This window comes from Osmerus eperlanus, chromosome 2 (assembly GCF_963692335.1).
Source record: "Osmerus eperlanus chromosome 2, fOsmEpe2.1, whole genome shotgun sequence".
NCBI classification, from domain to species: domain Eukaryota; kingdom Metazoa; phylum Chordata; class Actinopteri; order Osmeriformes; family Osmeridae; genus Osmerus; species Osmerus eperlanus.
In genome coordinates, this window is record NC_085019.1 from 23,059,569 (window position 1) to 23,078,669 (window position 19,101).

General features: G+C 45.0%; 2 protein-coding genes across 2 annotated transcripts; both read left to right on the plus strand.

Annotated features, from left to right (window-relative positions):
* Nucleotides 1-5,776: 5,776 nt before the first annotated feature.
* Nucleotides 5,777-11,206, plus strand: LOC134036209 (GTPase IMAP family member 8-like). The gene is made up of 7 exons (XM_062481043.1): nucleotides 5,777-5,837; nucleotides 6,173-6,799; nucleotides 7,191-7,280; nucleotides 7,487-7,647; nucleotides 7,760-7,814; nucleotides 8,623-8,688; nucleotides 9,508-11,206. The coding sequence occupies exons 1-7, from the start codon at nucleotides 5,828-5,830 to the stop codon at nucleotides 9,747-9,749; spliced, it is 1,251 nt and encodes a 416-aa protein (XP_062337027.1). The 5' UTR covers nucleotides 5,777-5,827; the 3' UTR covers nucleotides 9,750-11,206.
* A 2,118-nt stretch (nucleotides 11,207-13,324) lies between these two features.
* msl1a (MSL complex subunit 1a) lies at nucleotides 13,325-18,559 on the plus strand. The gene is made up of 9 exons (XM_062480804.1): nucleotides 13,325-13,443; nucleotides 14,125-14,933; nucleotides 15,472-15,707; nucleotides 15,826-16,085; nucleotides 16,541-16,605; nucleotides 16,752-16,819; nucleotides 17,148-17,272; nucleotides 17,673-17,745; nucleotides 17,840-18,559. Exons 2-9 carry the CDS (start codon nucleotides 14,277-14,279, stop codon nucleotides 17,928-17,930), a joined length of 1,575 nt encoding a protein of 524 aa, XP_062336788.1. The 5' UTR covers nucleotides 13,325-13,443; nucleotides 14,125-14,276; the 3' UTR covers nucleotides 17,931-18,559.
* Nucleotides 18,560-19,101: the final 542 nt, after the last annotated feature.

Below are 19,101 nucleotides of genomic sequence, written 5' to 3' on the forward strand. Positions count from 1 at the left end.
ATATGAATATATAGTCTATTGCAGGAAATCATAGATCATAAGTGTATTTCGGTGGTTAGAGTGAAGTGACGGACTGCGCAAAGCAAGAACATTCCAGTCCAACAATTTTATCTAAAATATTGCAACACTAACTATCACTGTGCAACAAAAACGTCACATCTCATCTGACGTCCTAACCCTTTAGTATCAGCTCATGTCTAACTAACAGAATTAAGACAACTTTAGTTTTGGCTGAACTCGTAGTATAGGCAACAATGGAATTGGAGGAAAGCTGGCAAATAAGACGTCCACAATGGCTATGAGGATGGATTCGAGTAGATTTGCCTATTGTACTTGCTTTTCCATTATAGGCCTAAATACGTTGGAAATACATTATTAAATACTGTTTCCCAATATCATGCTGTTATGAATATGATAAAATTTGTAGCAGGTGATTCACTTTGGGTGTTCGTGTAATTAGCACAGAACACAGTTGCCTATTAGGTCACTATCACGTTCTTCACGTCTTCACGTGAAGACATTTGGTTAAGTTGCCACAGTCTATTTTGAATCTAGGGCAGAGCGTGCACCTTCATAACCGAGTAGACAGCAGGTCACTTCGCGTGCCTTAAGGCATCTTAATCACATTCCCGCGTGCAGCCACTTCTTGATTATATGGTTCTCGTAAACGACGGTGCCCGTGCCTGTCCTCGTGAGGACATCCTTGGGCTATAATACCAGCTCATCAAGCTGCACGTTTCGTGTTTATCATTTTTTATAATTGAACGGTGTAGCCTACGTATCAGAGCACAAATGACAGTGAAACGTTTGAGGAAATGCTGTGATACACATTTAGCCTGTTTATTAGATGTCTTGAGGTTTGATATCAGAGATGGAGAGAGACAGAAGGAGAGAGAAATAGATATTTTAATATAAGTTTCATAAAACAGGTAGACGTGAAACAGTTATTCTATATCACCGCATGTGGTTCACCACATATTTGGGGGAATCTGGATATTTAATTAATAATATCACTGACATAAATCCAAAACACTTTAGTGCGCTACTTGTTGAAAGGTGGTCTCTGTACAAGCTGCTTCTTGTGTAATGATGCTACGTGACACGTTTAATACACCTCGAGAGGCTTCTCTTTATTCGTCTCGTGCCAGGTATATAACGCCTGGCCATCCTATATCCTACCGCCTTGCTCCCCGGGACCCCGTGTGGCAGCCTCATCCACATAACCTTACGCCATTAACTCGATCCAGCATGTGAACAGTTACATGACAGTCTCAACTTAGAAAGTTACAAAGACTGGAATGTGGGGAAAGTGGGTCAACGACGCTTTGCTGCCACCATAACCTACTATCCGCGTGACTCATCACTGACCGAACAGGGGCGGACGGAACCGTGTAGGCTGCACATGTTGTCACATTCTTTCTATATATGAAAATGATTTCCTTCTTACTGCCTATGCAAGCCTAAATCCCGAAGACTATGTGTATCAGTAGTAGGCTATAGACATACTTTGGAAGTTGATTTAAATCTTTAGTAGACTGTAGTTTTATTTAAAAAATATTTTACCGAACATTATTTTTACCTAGTAGTCTACAAAAACCACTTATAGCCTGGATCTGCACGCACGTACAGGGGGATAACTGCACACCAAAGCACATATACTTTAGACATGGCTTTCAAAGAATATGGTTTATTATGCTCTCTCTCTCTCTCTCTCTCTCTCTCTCACACACACACTCTCTCTCGCTCTCTTTATGTGGGCTACTTCTTATTTTGTCGCAGGGTCCCCGTGTTCCATGTGAGTTCTAGAACGGAGCGGCGCGCTCCTCCAGTCCGGGAGCGTGAGCGGAGGCAGTGTCGTCACTACAAACATAGCAGCAAATGTACGAATGGAAGCGGTCACAAGGCCGATCCACGTGAGGGGGCGCTGTTACGACTGCTGCGGCTCTCAATGTGGAGCACTTCAGTCGGTGACGATCCTTTGCTCTATTTTCATGGAGAAAACGCCCGCCATGAAACCTTCAAAGTAAACACTGCCCATATGAGCGGCAGAAACACGTGAGCTCAGGTAGCAATGATCGGCAAGAGAATCAGAATCAGAAAAGGGTTTAATCGCCATCAAAGTTTGCACAGACAAGGAATTTACTTTGTCAGGAAGGTGCATACATTCAACATTTAGGGATCATAAGTCATGTACAAGTCTAACTATACTAACAGTACAAGGTATAACTAATACTAAGGGCTGTAAGAATTTAGGATAGAAATAAAAAAAATAAAAAAATAAAGTAGCTATGAATACAATATAAAAATACAGAAATACAAATATGGTAACTTAGTGCAAATATGACAAGGGTGCAAAAATGGCAAGGGTGCAAATATGGCAATGGTTCAAGGTCTGTGGTTTAAAGTCTGTTTGAGCCCTTGGCCTTGATGAAGATGCCAGTGGCAGATGTAAAGAAACTGTTTTCGTGGCGTGAAGGTTTTGGTCCTGATGGACCGCAGCCTCCTGCATGGAGGGGAGTGGCTGAAACAGAGTGTGTCCAGGGTGGGAGGGGTTGGCCACAATCTTCCACGCTCGCCTCAGGGTCCTCGAGGTGTGCAGGTCCTCGAGGGTAGGCAGATTGCAGCAGATCCCCTTCTCAGCAGTGCGGATGATACGCTGCAGTCTGCTCTTGTCCTTGGCAGTGGCAGCAGCGTACCAGATGGGGATGGAGGAGGTGAGGATGGACTCAATGATGGCTGTGTAGAAGTGCACCATCATTGTCTTTGGCAGGTTTAATTTCTTCAGCTGCCGTAGGAAGTACATCCTCTGTTGTGCTTTCTTGGTGAGGGAGCTGATGTTCAGTTCCCACTTGAGGTCCTGGGAGAGGATGGTGCCCAGGAAGCGGAAGCGGTTATGTGTAATCAGTATGTGTAACCAGACAGGCCTGTTCCCAAGAGACACACATAACCAGGCAGGCCTGTCCCCAAGAGACACACATAACCAGGCAGGCCTGTCCTCAAGAGACACACATAACCAGGCAGGCCTGTTCCCAAGAGACACACATAACCAGGCAGGCCTGTCCCCAAAAGACACACATAACCATACAGGCCTGTCCCCAAGAGACACACATAACCAGGCAGGCCTGTCCCCAAGAGACACACATAACCAGGCAGGCCTGTCCCCAAAAGACACACATAACCATACAGGCCTGTCCTCAAGAGACACACATAACCAGGCAGGCCTGTCCTCAAGATACACACATAACCAGACAGGCCTGTTCCCAAGAGACACACATAACCAGGCAGGCCTGTCTCCAAGAGACACACATAACCAGACAGGCCTGTCCCCCAAGAGACACACATAACCAGGCAGGCCTGTTCCCAAGAGACACACATAACCAGGCAGGCCTGTCCTCCAAGAGACACACATAACCAGACAGGCCTGTCCCCCAAGAGACACACATAACCAGACAGGCCTGTCCTCAAGAGACACACATAACCAGGCAGGCCTGTCCCCCAAGAGACACACATAACCAGACAGGCCTGTCTCCAAGAGACACACATAACCAGGCAGGCCTGTCCCCCAAGAGACACACATAACCATACAGGCCTGTCCCCAAGAGACACACATAACCAGGCAGGCCTGTTCCCAAGACACACACATAACCAGGCCGGCCTGTCCCCAAGAGACACACATAACCATACAGGCCTGTCCCCCAAGAGACACACATAACCAGGCAGGCCTGTTCCCAAGACACACACATAACCAGACAGGCCTGTCTCCAAGAGACACACATAACCAGGCAGGCCTGTCCCCCAAGAGACACACATAACCATACAGGCCTGTCCTCAAGAGACACACATAACCAGACAGGCCTGTCCCCAAGAGACACACATAACCAGGCAGGCCTGTCCCCAAGAGACACACATAACCAGACAGGCCTGTCCCCAAGAGACACACATAACCAGACAGGCCTGTCCCCCAAGAGACACACATAACCAGGCAGGCCTGTCTCCAAGAGACACACATAACCAGACAGGCCTGTCCTCCAAGAGACACACATAACCAGGCAGGCCTGTCCCCAAGAGACACACATAACCAGGCAGGCCTGTCCCCAAGAGACACACATAACCAGGCAGGCCTGTCCCCAAGAGACACACATAACCAGGCAGGCCTGTCCCCAAGAGACACACATAACCAGGCAGGCCTGTTCCCAAGAGACACACATAACCAGGCAGGCCTGTCCCCAAGAGACACACATAACCAGACAGGCCTGTCCCCCAAGAGACACACATAACCAGACAGGCCTGTCCCCAAGAGACACACATAACCAGGCAGGCCTGTCCTCAAGAGACACACATAACCAGACAGGCCTGTTCCCAAGAGACACACATAACCAGGCAGGCCTGTTCCCAAGATACACACATAACCAGGCAGGCCTGTTCCCAAGATACACACATAACCAGGCAGGCCCACACGCGCCCACATGCATTCCTGCAGGCTTGCCTCAAGGTCTATTACAAAACACTATGTACACCGCAGTCCAAGCACAACTGATTTGTTGTCTTTGTTTCTGTGTGGTGAACAAATGCATTGTAAAAGTATAGACATTTCCCTACTTACCCCCGCCCCCCCCCCTCCATTAAATAGTTTACAAAAATTATTTTGAACAAATTGTGGTAGTGGAGGGATGTTACATCCCTGGACCAGAGAGGTGGCAACACCCCAAAATGGTGGCAATGGCCCACACTACATCTCCCAGAATCCCTCACCAAGTGGACAGATGTAGATGTGTGAGCCACCTAATTAAGTTAGGACTAGAAAAGGGGGGAAGGGGAAAGAGCAGGGGGAGAAACCAGAGAGACAAAGGCCACATGGCTGGTTAGTTGGACCAGAGAGAAGCAGGTGACATACTAAGCCCTGTTGGGTGAGTGGAGGACGGCTTTGAAGGGGAAAGTCATTTTTGTTTAACTTTTGTGGATTTTTGTTGGACTGTGGAAGTTTGAAGAAGGAACCTGCCTGAGTTTGTTTTTTTGGTCTGCTCCTGGAAAATAAAGTGCCCTGTTCTTGTGGGACCTGTTTTTGCGTGGTCCTTCCCACCATGTTGCAATGCCTCACTCTTGCTGCCCTAGTCAGCTCTTCTCATGAGGAGTCAGGTGGCTGAGCGGTTAGGGAATCGGGCTAGTAATCCTAGTGTCCTTGGGCAAGGCACTTCACCCTACTTGCCTCGGGGGAATGTCCCTGTACTTACTGTAAGTCGCTCTGGATAAGAGCGTCTGCTAAATGACTAAATGTAAATGACGCTACAAAATGTTTCGAAAAAAATGTTTTGAAAGGTTTAAACAATATTTTCGAAAAAAGGTTTGCATCATTGATGAGTATTTGATGAGGACTCTACAATACTGTGAGCTCCATTAAATGGCCTGTCTCCAAGAGACACACATAACCCGCCAAAACCAGCCAGTCAGGTCACATGCTCTCAGTAAACATCTGCGCCTGGGCATGCCCTCATCAGTAAATTTTACTTTCAAGACGCCTTTCCTTCGTCGTCTGCTAGGCTTCGACTGCGTGGTGTGAGTATATGTACGTTAAACGTCGATTGAAAATGTAATTCATTGTTAACCAGATTTACCAATTCATTAATAAACTATAACAATGGGTGACAATAGACACAGGGTAGAAGATGTTTGATCTTAACAGATTGTTTAAGGGTTGACATGTATTCTAAGTAGGTTACAGGTAGGTTGATGTGACACCACAATATCCTTGCATTGCCGTGTTTTATATATATTTTAGACCCTGCCTGCTCTCCATTCTCTCCAGGAATGAAGAGAAGGATTATCAACTATGACTTCAGGTAAACAGTCTTCGCTTCAATGTTTCAGTCATAAAATAATTCACCATAACCAGTAAGTTCATCATGTTAGCAGTGGTTACGGTTACATTTGAAGGTTTTTATTGCAGTGTCACCTGTAAAAATTAACAGGATATGATTTAGCTTCACAGTATAATTTACCACTCCTTCCATCGTTCAGTGAGTTTATTACATGAAAAATATGAATAAAAATGTCTCTCTTGACTTTCTCACTATTTCTCCCTGTTTCTCCTCTATTACTGCCCCTTTCTCTCTCCTTTTCCCTCTTTGTCTCTCTCCCCACTCCTCTCTCTTTGGTGATTCTCTCCATCTCTCAGAGCTGAGGATTGTGCTGCTGGGGGGGAGATATGCAGGGAAGAGTTCATCAGGAAACACCATCCTGGGCAGAGAGGAGTTTGACCTGAGGACAGCTGCTCAGTGTGTGAAGAGACAGGGAGAAGTAGCAGGGAGGCAGGTCACTGTGGTCGACACTCCAGGATGGTGGAGGGATCTTCCTGTAGAGAGTACTACTGAGCTGGTTAAACAGGAGATAGTACACAGTGTGTCTCTGTGTCCTCCAGGACCCCACACTCTCCTCCTGGTCATATGGCTGGATGTATCATTCCTAGAGGAAGAGAGAAGATCAATAGAGGGACACCTGCAGCTTCTCAGTGAGAGAGTCTGGAGTCACACTATAGTTCTGTTCACTTGTGGGGACCGTCTGGGAGACGCAACCATTGAGCAGCACATTGAGAGAGAAGGGAAGGCCCTCCAGTGGCTTGTTGAGAAATGTGGGAACAGGTATCATGTCCTCAACAATAAGAACAGGGGTGATGACACTCAGGTCACTGAGCTGCTGGACAAGATGGAGGAGATGGTGGCAGGAAACAGAGGAAATGATTTTTACCAGACGTCACAACTGTCTATGACAAGAGCCAGGAGCTGCCCTTTCTTCCCTCCAAATAGTAAGTATTGATTATTTACTGTACTAACAGCAGCTCTGGCACATAAATATTTATGTGAGATGAGAGAAACAGAAGGGATGACAATACACACTTTAATACAAACACATATGGGCACGTGTCCATAACAAGAACCAATTCAATATCCATCATTTTAATATTCCATGTATTACATTTCTTTAGCAAACATTTTTATCCAAAGTCATTTACAGGGGTATTTGAACTTTTGATCCCTTTTGTTACAGTCAATTGTGTAAACTGTGCATAAATTGTGTATAGTATATAGCTGTCTGTGCATTTATCAGTCTGTATTGCTATCTGTGTTTGTCAATGGATGTAAAAAGCTACGTAATACTTGACCTTGTTTAGTTATTTGTATGTTGTTGTTGTGCAGTGAGTGGAGACAGCAGAGCTGAGAGAGACGATGGTTCTGGTTGGATATCTGAGACTGGATCTGAAGCTGGGTCATTGTGGAGCCTTGAGAGTAAGATGCCTGTCTGTCTGTCTGTCTGTCTGTTTATCTGTATGTCTGGCTTCCTACCTGTCTGTCTAGATACTTTACCTGCTTGCAGCCTACTTGTCTGTCAGTTTGCTTGTATGTCTGTCCTTCAGTCAGTTGAATGTTCCATATGTGTTCCCTGAGTAGGAATCTAACCAGCCCAGTATCTGACCTGCTGTGTTTCTCTACAGAGAGGAGAGATGGTAGATCTGATCTCCTGTCTCTGGGGAGCTCTGGCTACGGCTCCCAGACCTCCATACTTTCTCACCACAGTTCAGAGAGTAACCCACACAGATCTCCACACAGCAGATTAAACCCTGAACCTGCACACAGCAGGGAACCACAAGGACCGGTACGTAGAATACTAGATTATCTGTTCAGGTACTTTCATACTTAATTATGAAGACTCAACTTCACAAAAGAGCTGCATAATTCAGAGTTTATTGGTTGTTTTTATAACTAAGGCGTCACCACTGCCTGTGAAAAGAGCTGGGAGCTACAACTTCCTTCCTCCAAACAGTGAGTCTTGATTATTTACTGTACTAACAGCAGATAAATAACTAAGTTCATAATAATTGTAAATTCACCTGAATGTTGAATGAGAGATGGTAGAAACAGACGGAAAGACAATAAACACAACTATACAGACACAGACAAAAATATGAATATATAAACATGTGTCTGTAACAAAAAAACAATTCAATACCCTTCATTTTCATATTCCATATGTTACATTGTTATTTTAAACAAATATCTATGTATTACATTTCTTTAGCAAACACTTTCATCCAAAGCCATGTACAGGGGTATTTGAACCTGTGATCCCTTGAGCTACAGTCAAATTCTCAACCACTGAGCTATAGCTGTCTGTGCATTTACCTGTATTGTTATCTGTGTTTGTCCATGGATGTAAAGTTCAAGTTTTTTATTGTCAGATGCACAGAACAACACAGGGTCAGACTGGGAACTGAAATTCTTAGGACAAGACAACGCAAAGCAACCTGGCATAACATAACATATAAGTACACAGAACATAGATTACATCTATGATAAGCAAAAATTGAATAAACCTCTTAAATATACAAAATATATACAATACAGTACCTCTAATACACATAATACCTATACTAACCTTATAAACCTATACTAACCTAAAGACAAGTGGGGTAACAATTAATGCAATATTGCTGATAGTGCAACCAGTAGCTGAAAGTGCAGTGTATCAATGCAGTGTTGAATGTAGCTGGAAACAGTGTCTGTGTATTTAAGATAAAAAGCTACATAATACTTGACCTTGTTTAGTTATTTCTATGTTGTTGTTGTGCAGTGAGTGGAGACAGCAGAGCTGAGAGAGACGATGATTCTGAAGCTGGATCACCGCTGAGCCTTGAGGGTAAGATACCTGTCTGTCTGTCTGCCTCCCTGCCTCTAGATACTTTACCTGCTTGCCTGCCTTCTTGTATGTCTGTCAGTTTGCCTGTATGTCTGTCCTTCAGTCAGTTGAATGTTCCATATCTGGTCCCTGAGTAGGAAGCTAACAGGCCCCAATATCTGACCTGCTGTGTGTTATGGAAAAATTCTAGCGGCACTGTGTAGATTTGAATAGTCAAGAGATGGCGGTTACAATACATTTATTTTGCTTGTACAAATCAAGATTTAACAAAGTACTTTGTGATCAGTCATAACGAAGGAGGTGCTAGCCACAGGTCGTTCGCCAGAGTGATACAGAACAACCCTAAAACCCTGCCTTATATAAACTTTAGATCAAATGATTCCTCTGAACTCTGTTGATTGGTCAGCACTGCTCAGTGACAGTTTGAAACAATACATCTCTGTACCATTTGTCCCACAGTCCTTAGATGTGGCATCTCTCCCCAAACCAGTAGATAGTAAAACCACAGGAGTTCACCAGTCAAATGGTCAACTGTCCTTTGTGTGGGCAACTTCAAACAAGTATTTTAATCAACACTACCCATGCTACAGGAAGGGTCAGAGCAGCTTGATCAGTTAACAATACAATTGAATCCACATTGTCTCCAGACCAGCTGTCTCTTCCCCCCAGGTGTCATAAACTGCAAATGGCATCTCTACCAAATGGAGTTATTTCAACATTAACCAACTTTAGCCTTCCATTAAAACACATTCCTCATATATAAAACACACACATTATAACTGTATTCCAAAATGTCCACGACACTGTGTTTCTCTACAGAGAGGAGAGATGGTAGATCTGATCTCCTGTCTCTGGGGAGCTCTGGCTACGGCTCCCTGGGGTCCAGACTTTCTCACCACAGCTCAGGGAGGACTGAGCACGCTCAGAAGGGGTCTGCAGAGGAGCAGCTGCACTCTGCAAGACTGGAGTTTGTGGAGCGAGTGACGATGCCTGTCCTGGATGATCTGCTGGATGGACTTCTGCAGGAGAGGGTGATCAACGATGCTATTAGTAACATATAATGTTACTAATATAGTTTAGTATTTACCGATTGATGAAGTTACTGGAATGTCATGTGTTCGATGCGCGCATACCTCTTATGCCTGAATTAATATAAATCAATATTCATAATATTTTTAACATGGTTTTCCAATTGAGTTTTTTTTTCAAATCCTCTCAATCCTCTTAAACGTCTTCAACTTTCAAATCCTTCTTCTTCCTAAATCCTTCAGCTACAGCCACCATTTAAACTTTAAAATGTTGACAAAACCCTAAACTATTTTTTTATTCCGCTTTTTGATATCTATTCAACTTGTTTTAATATCACTGATTATGTTTCATGAGTTTTTCAAACTGTTTCTGAGATTTACATGGGTGTGTATGTGAGAGCCTAGAGTGCTGACTGAAACGCTTAGAGTGGAGGGGAGCTTCGAAATCAGTTCCAAAAAGTATTTCTAGTTTGCCATCATTGCCACAATTTTCACTCTTCATGCTTCATTTTTGGATCAATAGATAGCTAATTTTGTGCTGGTCGTAGACAGTTGTCTGTGGAATCCAACAGACGTACACATTTGTTCAGAGCCCCACGAAAGCGAGACAAAGTCCAACCCTCGCCCCATAGAGACCAATGCAAATCTGGTGACACATTTCTCAGAGAAAGCAGAAGTTAGACGTTTTTGAAACTGCAGGTAGAGTCGTATTTCTGACCGCAGACATATAAAGGATATCTCTGGTCTTGGGTCTCGGAAAATATCCTTATTTTTTGGATTGGACGTATAGTTTTGCGTCTAGGTTAACTTGTTAACTATTCTCTCGCCCTCAGCGCGTTAGCAATCATAGCAATCGTGTCTGTGTGGCGTGTCTGTGTGGTTGCTAACCACACAGACACTCAGTCTCTTACACAGGTGATTGGTATTAGCTGATTAGTGGAGTCACAAGACAGAGCTATTCAGTCAACTCGTCTCATTAAAAGACTAAGAGCACTATAATTTCAGCTACTAAAACGAATATACTACTTCTATTACTTCTACAGTTTAACAGTTCAGCTTTCAGCTTCTCCCGCATTGTATTTCAGCTCTTAGCATTGTTAGATGATGCAGTTCAGTTTCCACACTGCCTCTTTTGTGTGACTCACACATTTTTGAAATTCATTTCAGCTTGCGGGTATTTTCTCATTTCTGTATTTTCAGCAATTTAAAAAAAATAATTTCATCTTTCAACATTCCAACGTATTTTCTGCAGGAAATGCCTTTCTATTTTAAAGTAAATTTGTTTGGCTGCAGAGGGAATTCTTTTTTTTTGTTTTTTTTAATCAATTTTGTTTATTATTGGAAAAACACATTTCATGCTATGAAGGCTATACTTATTTTATTTATGTAAATCTATTGTTTAAGAGTTTATACTTTATACTGTTTACATACACATTGTTATATTTGTAATAATTTACATCCTGCTGAGATCAGCAAATGTTTAAATAAAACATTTGCAGAGGGCATGAAGTTTTGGTGCGTGATTGACATACTAATGTTTATTGCAGCTTCATATACTGAAGCTGCAATAAACATTGCCAGTCTGACTGGTACTGTATATATGTATATACATATATATTACATTACACAAAATAACTAATTGAGTTGGAATCATTTGCTGATAGCTTGGTCCCCCCCAGTTCAAAAATTCCATCTGCACCCCTGCGTTCGCGCTTCATAAAGGTGAGCTAAACTCCTCAAAAGTGATCACAACCACTTGTCACTGTGTGAAGCAATTTGCCTTTATTGTGTGTAGTCGATCAAGTTATCTTCTGTCCCATCGTTTGAAGCATACATTTTTGCGCCGACATTTGTCTCCTATTATTGATCACTTCACGTTAATTATCGGAGGGCGTGTGTTATCAGCAAACGTTCGCGTTGTCGTGTTAACCCAATATTAGCTAAACTGAGCAACACTGTCATATTATATGATTTGACCTTGGCTGAAAATGGAAGATTCGTAGATATAGAATCTTCCATTTTCAGCCAAGGTCAAATAGAAGTGTAGAAGAAGAGCAACGACAAAATGTAAATGTGTATGTATACATACTGTATATGGTGTGTAGCATTATAGAAAATTATATAAAAGAAAATGTATGTAAATTAACCCGTTTGTGCTCTCCCCCCCCCCCCCCCCTTGCCCAATAAGAATCAATAAGAGAATCGATAAGGAATCGAATCGATAAGCAGGAATTGATGGAATCAGAATTGTTAAAATCTTATCAATACTCATCCCTAGGTACAACGCAGTCGCTAGCTACCTGTAGTCTAGCTGTATATAGTCATGGCAATCCTCACACAAACTATCAAAATTATTTTAGATTTTCGAAACGGTTTGATCGGTTCAGCCAATAAAAATCTGCGGCAAAGCCGGCAAACAGGAAGTTGGGTCCTAGCTCAGCAAATCTTTGATGGATTAAAAGGTGCATTTACTCAGAACCCTGTTCTGAGAATGTCTCAAATGTTTTTGTTCATTTTACCTGCTTTACCGGTTTGGCCACCTCATTGCTGCTTGCAGCTATATTTATTATTATTATTGCAATTTATCTCATGAACTCATTGGTAAAAAGTTTTGACATTTGGCATATTGATACAACATGCCACAAATACCGCCCAAACACAGACTGGCCCACATCAGACCATAGGGGGCGCCACAGGCCACGCCCAAATGTCCACTTTTCAGAGTGATCGCATTTCCACCCCATTGCTCCAATTCTTCTGAAACTTGGTGTGCATGCCTCATTTTTCATTTTTCAAGGACCCATAAGGTCCGCCATGATGGATTTTCCTGTACAGTGATAATTTGGGAAAACCTTCAAAATTCCTCTTCTCTTGCAAAAAAGGTGTGTGTTTGTGTGTGGGGGGGGTGCTAGCAAATCTCACGCCAAGGTTTTTGGAAAAGTTGGCAGCCCTGTACTCATCCTTATAAGACTTGAGTGTTTCATATATGAGTGTGAATGAGATTCACATGCGTCTGTGCGAGCATTTCATATGTATGTGTATGTAGCCTAAATAGTATGAATGCGAGTAAATATTTTACAGGTGAATGTGTTTCATATGTGTCTTTGCGACCATTTCACATTTGTGGATGTGAGTTTTCAGTAGTATGGATGTGTGTAAACGTTTCATATGTGAATGTGTATGTGTTTCATATGTGTTTGTGTAAGGACAGTATGAATTGTTTCCTAAACGGCCCCTCATAATCCACCAGACAGCAGTAGACTACATAGCCCCATGATACTTTCAAACTGCTTGTGGTTAAAGCACGTCCTCTAGTGGTGACATAGCAGTAAAGATCTGACGGATAGAACAGTATTACATATCATTTGAATTCCGATAAAGAATTTTGACATCATTCAAAGCTGACTATAAAATCACAGGAACCAATTGGAAAAACCGCAATTCATACTTAATCGAAGTAAAATTGCGCTTGGGTCAAATTACAAATATAGGTTAGGCTACACTTTGCTTTTCTAAATAGTTAATTGTTTTTCACTTGTTAACGGAAACACTGGACGTTTAAAATAACTAGCGACGTAGTATAATTCGTCTGATAAAGTAGGAAATAAAATGTAGCAACTTTTTGGTCCAAAGACTGAAGAAATTGTTACATCGTTCACCGACGACGCATGCGCGTAGACGTGATTTTTAAAAGAACACTTGGGGAGGGCATGAAGGCGATTACTAGGTGAGTTCGAATGAGGACATAGAAATTGTTTGACAGGTTGTACATTAAGCATGAAATACAAACAGCTTGTTTGTGGTAACCGTCCATAGAAAGGACCAGGTCTTTTAAAACGATTATAGTTAAAATGGCGTCAATGGACCAGGGTTACTTGAAGTCGAAGGGACTGTCATTGTTTTGCTCGTTCCTGCAGACCTAAAATGGAGGACATATTGCTAGACAGGCAGGGTCTGCAGTCTCATATGTAAAGTCGGATTCTAGACACCCTGCATGATAAAGTAGCTAGCTAGCGAATCTGATTGTTAATATGGACTCCTAATTTCTTCCCACACATCTACAAAGTGACATCTCTTTATCTTGCAAGACTTGTTCAGCTAAAGCTGGCCGGTTCCATCCTTTCTAGCAGAAAACGTTTTCAAATGCATGGTGCCGGTTCATAGCTATGTTCACCCAGGAGAGTAGCATGCACGGGGAAAGTGTTCCGCAGTTCCGTGTTCGAGTAGTCTCCACTGACACTTTCCCAGCTAGCATTTATGACCATGGTTTTGCCCTCTAGCTGATTTTCCTGCGGTTCAGCTGGGACATCGATCTGTTCGTTTAGCAGCGCTGACAGATTTGCATTGCAGAAAATAGTCTGACTGCATTGCGATTTTCCCTTAATGATTATTATCACTCGTGTTTCAGGCTAACATTGGCATCCGGACTACGAATTGTTGAAAACGCACACTATCCACAGTGCGGGATCCAGCCCTCGGTGCCACCAACGCCCTGACCAGACCCTGGTGGGCGTTGGTAGGCAGGGACGCCAGCCGTAGAGGGGGCGACCTGCTAGGATCATGACCTCCTCTGTGTTCACCAACGGGGGCTACAAACTAGACAGCGGGAAAGCAGACCTGGCCAAACCCCAGACAGGAACGCAGACCGAGCCGTTTCCCAGTTTGCGGAGGGAGGCGTGTGATTACGTCCACAGCCTGCCTCCCCCCACCGTGCTTGGGAACATCCACAACAGCGGCCCTCACAGCCACCAGGGGAAAGCCAAGGTGCCAAGCCAGGGGCAGGTGGTGGCCTGCAGGCCTGGACAACACCACGGCGTGGGAGAAGGTCAGGAGGAGAACTGGGGGAGGATTGGGATCCAGTCGACTACCCTCAGATCCATGGGGGGCGACTCGGGCTCTCCTGTCAAGAGTAAAACACTACTAGGACACAACAACAACATGGGCAAGATGGACCCCGCAGCGCTGACCGCTAACAAGCACCCCCGAGACAGTGGGGGGGGGGGCATCGTAGCAGCGGTGGTTGGGGGGCCACAGGCTTCGGGACTCAGCCAGGAGGGCAAGAGGGGGGGGGTCCGTAAGGGTGCCAGCCACTCCCCGGCCCAGAGCAGCTGTATCCGGCAGATCCTCCTCCTGCAGCTGGAGCTCATAGAGCAGCAGCAGCTGCAGCTCCACAACAAGAGCAAGGAGATCGACGACCTCAAGGCAGAGAAGGAGACGGTACGCCCTCGGAGAACTGCCTCCCGAACTTCTGTCAAGTTACGCCGAGTTAGGTTCTTGTAGCCTTTAGGAATGTCAGAAGCCATGATTTGGGTTTCATTTGTACCCTCTGAAAAAAACAGCCTTAAGCTATGTGGCTACTTCTCAAGACTGATAGAACCAACCGTATGATATGGTGCGATAGTTTGAGAATTGATTTTGAAAACGCACATGCAGCCATTATCAGCTCCACTATGCCACCAGTGGTGCATTAGTGTTAAAGGCCCTATGACATCATCCTCTGTAACCAAGTCAAGTGAGACTGCCTCCAGTGGCGTCTCCGTCATTCACTATCGTTTTATCACACTCTTTTAGACTGTCAAAACGTTGCTTGTTGAAGCTGGCTTAGAGTCCACCCACAGAAACTTCAAGTCAGTACATTAACGCAAAAACACAGCATTGTAACATGCAATTTGAAAGACGAAAAAAAACAAGAAGAGGAAATCTCATATGTCTACTGGTCCACGTCACTTTCTTTCCCATTCTTTTTCCCCTCCAGCTCCTGGCGAGGATCGAGCGCATGGAGCGCCGCCTGCAGCTGGGGAGGAGGGAGGGCGGAGCCGAGCACCTGGCCGCCCAGCGCGCCCCGCGCCCCCCCTCGGCCCACACCCCACCCCTCTGGGAGGACCAGGGGTCACCGCCCGAGACGCCAGAGGGCCACGGGGGGGCGGGCGAGGGCCGCGGCAGCACGCCCCGCACCCTGCATTTCGGTAGAGGAGGCAAGGGCCACAAAAGGTAAGGGGGTGATTCGCGCCTTGAGTAACCCCCGACAACGTCATTCAAACTCGGGTTTGCGACGGCGAGTTTTCTAACCCCACGATGACGTCTCTCCGCCCCGCGTCTCTCTCGTCAGACGCTTCCTCTTCCAGGACCCCCGCTCGGCCAAGCGGCGCGCCCAGGCCAAGTCGGCGCTCCAGAAGGAGGCGCTGGTGCCCAAGCAGGAGCCGGCGGAGCGGGGAGAGGAGGAGGAGTCTCCCGGGACCAGCCCCGACTCGCCCCAGTTTGAGGAGCTGTCCTACCTGTCCACCACCGACATGTACCTGTGCTGCTGGCACCAGCCGCCCCCGTCGCCGTGGAGAGAGCCCTCGCCCAAGAAGGAGGAGTCCGTCGCTAGTGAGTGACCTGACCCTAACCCTGACCCTGCGTCGGTGGTCTGTGTGGACGGGCAAATGGCTGACAGTGACATCACACAGGGCCCGTCAACTGTTTGGAAACACAGAGCCTTTGATCGTGTTTGAGAGACGCATGCGCTGCAACTTTTCATTGTTTTAATGCATGAATTCAACCACTCAAACGTGGTCTGTAGGGCATCGAACCTACATGTATGCAACGAGTTAGCATGTTCTCCAAATAATGTCTAAAGTGACAGTTTGATGAAATGCAGATTTTTGGACCAATATCTGTACATTTTGGTCAAAGTAAATCTTCTTTGTTGCTTAAAAACAATAGGAACGTGCCTGTGTCTCTCCAAAACGATAATGGACTAGATGTTTCCAAACTTGGGACAGGTACCGTATACCCCTGTGTACTAATAGTATGACCTCTGTCTCTTTCCCCATGGTACCCAGTCCCGTCGTGGAGAGAGAACATCATGGACCCCCTCAGCGAGGACGAGGCTACTGACATCCCTGAGGTGGGTGGCAGGCGGGCGGGCGGGCGGGCAGGCAGGCGGGCGGGCAGGCGGGCAGGCGGTGCTGATTGGATGACTTGAGCTGATTTACAATGATGGCTCTCCTTCGGTTGGTCTTCTAACAAGCTTTTGTTGTTGTTGTCTGACAGAATCTAGAGGACAGCGTCTTCCTGAAGCGTCACTCGAAACACGAGCTGGATGAAAAGAGGAGGAAGCGGTAGGTTGAGCGATCACGGGTCTTCTTTTTGGAGGCTTGTTTTTGTGGAACATCTACGTGTTTACGTGTGTGTGTGTGTATATGTATATACATATCTTCCCTTTTCTATCATCTTTCCATCGTTTACCTTCCATCGTCTGTCCTTTCTCTCTCTCTGTTGGTTCTCTCTCTTTCTCTGTTGGTTGGTTCTCTCTCTCTCTCTGTTGGTTGGTTCTCTCTCTCTCTCTGTTGGTTGGTTCTCTCTCTCTCTCTGTTGGTTGGTTCTCTCTCTCTCTCTCTGTTGGTTCTCTCTCTCTCTGTGTGTTGGTTCTCGCGGGCCTGAGCTCAGGTGGGACATCCAGAGGATCCGGGAGCAGCGGATGTTCCAGCGGCTCCAGCAGAGGATGAACCGGAGGAAGGGCATCCAGGAGAGCGAGCCTGAGGTGCTGTCCTTCTACCCTGACGCCGAGGACGGTACGTCCAGCCAGACCCTCCACCACTCACACTCGGCAGAAGGAGTGCTGCTGGCTTGTTTTATGCCAAGCGTGAAACAGTGTTGCGCAGGAGCGTCGAAGCAGGGGGTTCGGTGGGACTGACTACTCAGGGCCCTCAAAAAAGCTTGGAGTGAACATTAGTTGAATGAAGAAAAAAAAACAGACTTAACCAGAAATAGTGAGGAAGGGGGGCCCAGATTATAATCTCTTCATGGGGCCCCAAATTATTTGCAGCGCCCCTGGTGTTACACAATCGGTTGAAGGAAAAACTGCCCCGACCGTTTTTGGTCTTTAAAATCTATGACAATACAGATACCAGAACAGGAAAACATGTAGGAAAATGGTCATCACTGAAAACTAATAAAGTTCTCTTCCCTCAGTGGAGGCCCTTATTATCACCCCTCACCTGCCTGTGGTGGCCTTTGGCCGACCGTTGCCCAAGCTAACGCGGCGGTGAGTTGAATCCTAGCAACGAGTAACACTGGATACAACAGAATTCACGGCAAATACAACTTACACGTTTTTTCCTCACCCTTGCTCCTCTCAGAAACTTTGACCTGCCGTGGTTGGACGAGCGTAGTCGCTGCCGAGTGGAGGTGCCCAAGAAACAAACCCCTCATCGGACCTGCCGGAAATAGTCCCCGAAACCGTCCTGTCGACCCAGAGATGAGAACAGCACACGGCACCAGAACATTCAGAACCTTGTCTTTCTGCGACCACGAGTCCCTGTGTGTGAGAAGACCCCAGGGGTGAGGGGACCCTCGCTAACCTCCCCCTCACCCCCTTTCAATGACCTGTGTCAAAGGTCTGGACGTGGTCGCTAAACCGCACTGCAGATGTCGCCCCTGAGTTCATATTTGGGCTAGTTTGAAGGATTTTATTACTGGTATTGATGGACAAATCTATGGAGATGTGTGTGTGTGTTTTCTCTGGGTTTGTTACTAAGGATTGGGTTGCTGCTTTCTCCAGAACTTCATCTCCCAAAATCACCTCAGTAACAACACACACAAAAAGTTATTCAAACTGTTGAATTGTTATTTTCACATTGACCTGCATTGTTGAACCACAGCGCAGAATGTAGCTGTCCGTCCCTTCTGTCATTGTTTGCAGTTGCAAGAGGGAACCTTCAGTTGGAGAAGGTTGCAGGACATTAAGTGGGCTGAAAATAAATATATGTTTGAAGCAGTTCCGCCAACAGTTATTGGTTTGTGTTTCAACCAATGTTCTTGTAATAAAAGAGAAACGCTTTATGCTCTTGAAAGTTTAACGTGTCGTTGGCGCACATCATTGCTTTTTTGTCAATGTGAATGAAATGTATTACATTATTTGTAATCTGCTGACAACGACAACGTTACAACATGATACATTTTCAATTAGCCTATAGTGAATATTATTTTTCGTTATAACATATACAGCCCAGTTCATTTAACTACGGGTAATGTATAACAAGCCTATGGGATAGCTACTAGAGAACGTGAAATTTGCTTCATTGGTATTTCCGGTTTCGGAAATTCGCCTTCAAAATAAAAGCATGACTTGAATGCCAGACCATTCTAAAGAATCTACGTCTAGATTCGGTTTTAACGGTTCTCGTTTTTCGAGATCATTCCGGTTAAAATGGTTACGGTTATTAACTACTAACTAAACCAAATAATTTTTTTTTTAAGGAGTTAGAGCTATACATAAATTATTATCTTCCGGTTGTTTCATTCTCTATTGCTTTGCTTTATCTACATACAATATCCCGAACATCTCTATTTTCATTCTCCCTATTTGAGCCTATAGTTTTGGCGGTTCATGGGTATTTAA

Bases quoted from the DNA above. Each gene is read 5' to 3' on its own strand.
- LOC134036209 (XM_062481043.1), top strand. The intron at 7,281-7,486 runs GTAAGATGCCTG...GTTTCTCTACAG, and splicing joins GTCATTGTGGAGCCTTGAGA to AGAGGAGAGATGGTAGATCT. The intron at 7,815-8,622 runs GTGAGTCTTGAT...GTTGTTGTGCAG, and splicing joins CAACTTCCTTCCTCCAAACA to TGAGTGGAGACAGCAGAGCT.
- msl1a (XM_062480804.1), top strand. From the start codon at position 14,277: ATGACCTCCTCTGTGTTCACCAACGGGGGCTACAAACTAGACAGCGGG. The intron at 14,934-15,471 runs GTACGCCCTCGG...TTTCCCCTCCAG, and splicing joins TCAAGGCAGAGAAGGAGACG to CTCCTGGCGAGGATCGAGCG. The intron at 16,820-17,147 runs GTAGGTTGAGCG...GCCTGAGCTCAG, and splicing joins GATGAAAAGAGGAGGAAGCG to GTGGGACATCCAGAGGATCC.